At 39.8% G+C, this 4,673-nt stretch overlaps 1 protein-coding gene across 1 annotated transcript; it reads left to right on the top strand.

Moving 5' to 3' along the window:
• The first annotated feature begins 852 nt into the window (after positions 1 to 852).
• LOC116145055 lies at positions 853 to 4,068 on the top strand. The gene is made up of 3 exons (XM_031430502.1): positions 853 to 984; positions 1,048 to 1,782; positions 3,859 to 4,068. Exons 1-3 carry the CDS (start codon positions 853 to 855, stop codon positions 4,066 to 4,068), a joined length of 1,077 nt encoding a protein of 358 aa, XP_031286362.1.
• The last annotated feature ends 605 nt before the right edge of the window (positions 4,069 to 4,673 follow it).

Raw genomic sequence — 4,673 nt, forward strand, 5'->3', positions numbered from 1 at the left:
ATAATCAAAGAATAAAGTGAGAAAAAGAAAAATCAGAACATGAGTAACGGAGGAAACATAGTAGTGCAGTTTGGTTTACTTACTGAGCAATTAGTGCTCACTTTGTTAATTTACTATTTTGTAGGTACTAGACGATTTGCGATCGGGTGGGACGTCAAGAAGTGGTGGAGTTTGGAGGCACTGTTCAAGATTACCTTATGTTTACTAAAGTATATCAGTATTTTGTGTATATATTTATATGAAATAAAAATTAGAACTTTCAGATTTACATTATGTATATATATGTTTGTAAAAGTTATTTAGTAAATTCTATCTTATATTTCTTACAGAATTACTAGCTACATGTTATATTACATTTTTGGTATCAGAGTGTCGATTTTGGGAAATTAACAGTGCGCCTCTCCTGCCTCGTTGATGTACCATAGCCGATCGTTGTAAGTTATTTCTTTTCTCACTTGTATTAGCTGACTAATGGTATTGATGCTATGTGTTTTAGATGAGACAGACGACTCGATCCGGTCAGAAGAATGCAACGAGTACGGTGAGCCATCCAACCCGTCCGGATCTACTCCCCCTGTCCTTGATGAGGCGAGGATTCATACTATTATTCAGCAGGTATTGGCAGAGAGCTAGGGGAGACCTATATCAGAGGGAGTTGAGACCCCAGTTGTTGTACCACTGACCACTAGATAGGAGAGAGAAAGGCCGGTACCTCTGATTGTACAGAGTCGTCTTGAGCCCATTTATGGGTTACCTAGTCAGCATCAGTTGTTAGAATTTTGAGGTACGACTGATCCACCAGTGGCAGAAGAATGGATTAGATCTGTGGAGCATACGACAACACTTTTTCCCATGGCAGATTGGGAGAAGATCCGGTATGCGAGTTTCTTGTTTAAGAGTGATGCCTGGATATGGTGGGAGTTGATGGAGGAGACTCATGATGTAGCCATGATGACCTTGGGAGATTTCAGACGACTTTTTGAGGTAGAATATAGGACAACTGATACAATGCATGAAAAGATACAGGAATTTATTAACCTACGTTAGGGAATCAGTTCAGTGAAGGAATACTCCATTAGATTTAATTCCTTGGCGAGGTTTGCACCAGGTATAATGAGCACACCAAAGTTGAGGAGGGATAAGTTTGTGCATGGGTTGAATCCAGAAATAGCCCGAGATGTGATGGTAGGTGCCCAGCCCCCTCAGACTTATAGTGAGGCTTTGGAGCGAGCTTTGCGAGCCAAAGTATTTGTTAATAAGTTGACTTCATCGACTCCATCAACAGTAGTGTCCAATATTCCACCTCCCGCTCTACAGAGAGACAGATTTGATACCCCCAATAGTAGAGAAGGGAAGAATAAGAAAAGATTTCAGTCAAAGAAGAACAAGAGGGATGGGAAGAACAAACGGCCAAGAACTATTGAGTTTCCCCAATGTCAGAAATGCGGGAAATATCATCTGGGAGAGTGTCCCAAAGGTGTGTGTTTTAGATGCCGACAACCCGGACATATGATGAAAGATTGTAAGGCTCCTCCTACACCCACAGCACAGACATCCAGAGGTACTAATGCTCAGGTATTCACGGTTGCACAGAGTGAAGCCGAGGCCAGCCCATTGGTGGTTACTGGTCAGTTATTATTTCATTCAGTTTCCCTTTATGCATTAGTTGATTCTAGAGCACCACACTCATTTATTACACATGGGATAATAGAGAGATTGGGTTTGAAACCTATTACAGTAGAACAACCCATTAAGATAGAATTGCCAGATGGTGATAGTGTGGTAACTCGGGAAATGCTTCCAGGGGAGTTTGTAGTGATCCATGGAAGAATGTTGCCAGTAGATTTGATTGTGTTTGACATGCTTGACTTTGATTTTATTTTGAGCATGGATTTCCTAGGGAGATATGGAGTAGAAATTGATTGCCGAAAGAAGAAAGCAAGATTTAATCTTGATGATGGTGATAAGTTTAGTTTCGGAGAAGGCCATCAACTTAGTATGTTAATTAGTAGTGTAAAGGCTAGAAAAATGCTAAGAAAAGGGTGCTCTGGATAAATTGCCATATGGTGCAAAACAGTGATGTCCCTTGATCAGAGATCCAGAATGTACCAATAGTCTGGGAGTTTCCAGATGTATTTTCGGATGATTTTCCAGGTTTACCTCGAAAAAGAAAAATGGAGTTTAGCATTGAACTGGCACCAGGGACATCACCGATTTCTAAAGCCCCTTACCAGATGGCCCCAACTGAGCTACAGGCGTTGAAGAAGTAACTTCAGGAACTCCTAGATAAGGGTTCTATTTGACCCATCCATTATCCTTGGGGAGCTCCAATCCTATTTGTGAAGAAGAAAGATGGGTCCCTAGGATGTGTATAGATTACAGAGAGTTGAATAAAGTGACAATGAAAAACAAGTACCTGTTACCTCGCATAGATGACTTATTTGATCAGTTGAAAGGAGCAATAGTGTTTTCAAAGATTGATTTGAGGTCAGGTTATCATCAAGTAAGGGTGGCAGAGCAAGATATTGCCAAGACTGCATTCCGGACCAGATATGGGCATTATGAGTTTGTGGTGATGCCTTTTGGGTTAACCAATGCCCCATCAGTCTTTATGGATTTAATGAACCAGGTATTCCATGATTGTCTTGATTGATTTATAGTGGTGTTCATTGATGATATCCTGGTTTATTCTAAGACAAGAGAAGAGCATGAAGAGCATTTGAGATTTGTGCTACAACGATTGAGAGATAAGAAGCTGTTTGCCAAATTTTCTAAATATGAGTTTTGGCCAGATCAAGTTATCTTCCTAGGCCGAACCGTCCCTAAGGAAGGCATATCAATGGATCCTAGTAAGGTGAAGGCAATTTTAGAGTGGCAAAAGTCGAAAACAGTAAAAGAGGTTAGAAGTTTCTTGGGACTTGCAGGTTATTACAGGCGGTTTGTAACAGGATTTGCCCAGTTGGCTAAGCCACTTACAGCTCTTACCAAACAGGAAATTCCTATCATATGGTCGAATGCTTTTGAAGAAAGTTTTCAAGAGTTAAAAAGAAGATTAACCATAGCTCCTATTCTAGTGTTACCACAAGAGGGTGTAGACTATGATATTTATACAGATGCCTCACTTCAAGGACTTGGTGCAGTGTTGATGCAGTTGGGTAGGGTAATAGCCTATGCTTCTTGATAGTTGAAAGAGTATGAGACAAGATACCCTACGCATGTTTAGAGTTAGCCGCGATAGTTCTTGCACTAAAAATATGGAGGCATTACTTATATGGAGCAAAGAGCAATATTTATACTAATCATAAGAGTTTGAAGTATTTCTTCACCCAGAAGGAGCTGAATATGAGACAGAGGAGATGGTTAGAGCTAGTCAAAGATTATGATTGTGAGATTAAGTATCAACCTGGAAAAGCTAATGTAGTAGCTGATGCTTTGAGGAGAAAAGCTTATTTGTCCCGACTCATAATGCAGAAAGAACTATTAAAAGAATTATGCAGGGAACAGATTGAGGTGATATCAGGAAGGATTGCTGGGTTGGAAATTCAGCCTATTTTACTGGAAGAAATAAAAGAAAAGCAAGTTGTCGACAAGTGGTGTCAGAAAATAAGTCGACAAGTGTTGGAAGGCAAGATATCAGAATTTCACCCTTTAGATGGTGTCCTCCATTTTTGGAATCGCATATGTATTCCTCAAGATGTTGAGTTGAAGAAGAAGATTCTTGAGGAGGCTCATAACACACCATATACTGCTCATCCTGGAGGAACCAAGATGTATCAAGATCTAAAGAAGAATTATTGGTGGCTAGGTATGAAGAAAGATATCGGATATTATGTAGCTAAATGCCTGGTTTGTCAACAGGTTAAAGTAGAGCACCAGAGACCATCAGGACTACTTCAGCCACTTAGCATTCTTGAATGGAAATGGGAAGATATATTGATGGATTTCATTACAGGCCTTCTAAGAGTTCAAAAGGGTTATAATGCGCTATGGGTGATAGTAGACAGATTAACCAAATCAACGCATTTTCTTGCAGTAAGGGACAGTACCACCTCAGAGCAGTTGACCTAGATTTACATCAGAGAGATAGTTAGATTACATGGGGTGCCCAAGACAATAGTATCAGATAGAGATTCCAGATTTGTTTTAGCTTTTTGGACTAGTCTACAGAGAAACTTGGGTACCAGGTTACCATTTAGTACAGCTTACCACCCACAAACAGATGGCTAAACTGAGAGAACCAATCAGGTGGTTGAGGACATGCTGAGAGCGTGCTGTATGGATTATAAAACAACCTGGCATGAGATGCTACCATTGATAGAGTTTGCTTACAATAACAGCTATCAGTCTACAATTAAGATGGCTCCTTATGAAGCTCTATATGGTAGACTGATAATCTAAGGATTATACTATATTATTTAGGCTTTTTGGCTGGATTTTAGATACTTCTTAGTTTGTTTATGCCTGAATTGTAACTTAATTCTATACATTTTATGTTTCAGATTGAAACGTGCATTTTGAGCAAATAATGAGTGGATTGGATTTTCTAGACCCATAAGTAAGCGAATCTCAGAATTTGGGAAAGTTCTGAAGTAGGGTTGAAGCACTATGAAGTTTGTTCCCATGGGAAAGCATCAAAGATTGAAGATTCAAACAAGGAAGCAAGAGGGGGGCAA

This window comes from Pistacia vera, unplaced genomic scaffold (genome assembly GCF_008641045.1).
Source record: "Pistacia vera cultivar Batoury unplaced genomic scaffold, PisVer_v2 Contig46, whole genome shotgun sequence".
Classification (NCBI taxonomy): domain Eukaryota; kingdom Viridiplantae; phylum Streptophyta; class Magnoliopsida; order Sapindales; family Anacardiaceae; genus Pistacia; species Pistacia vera.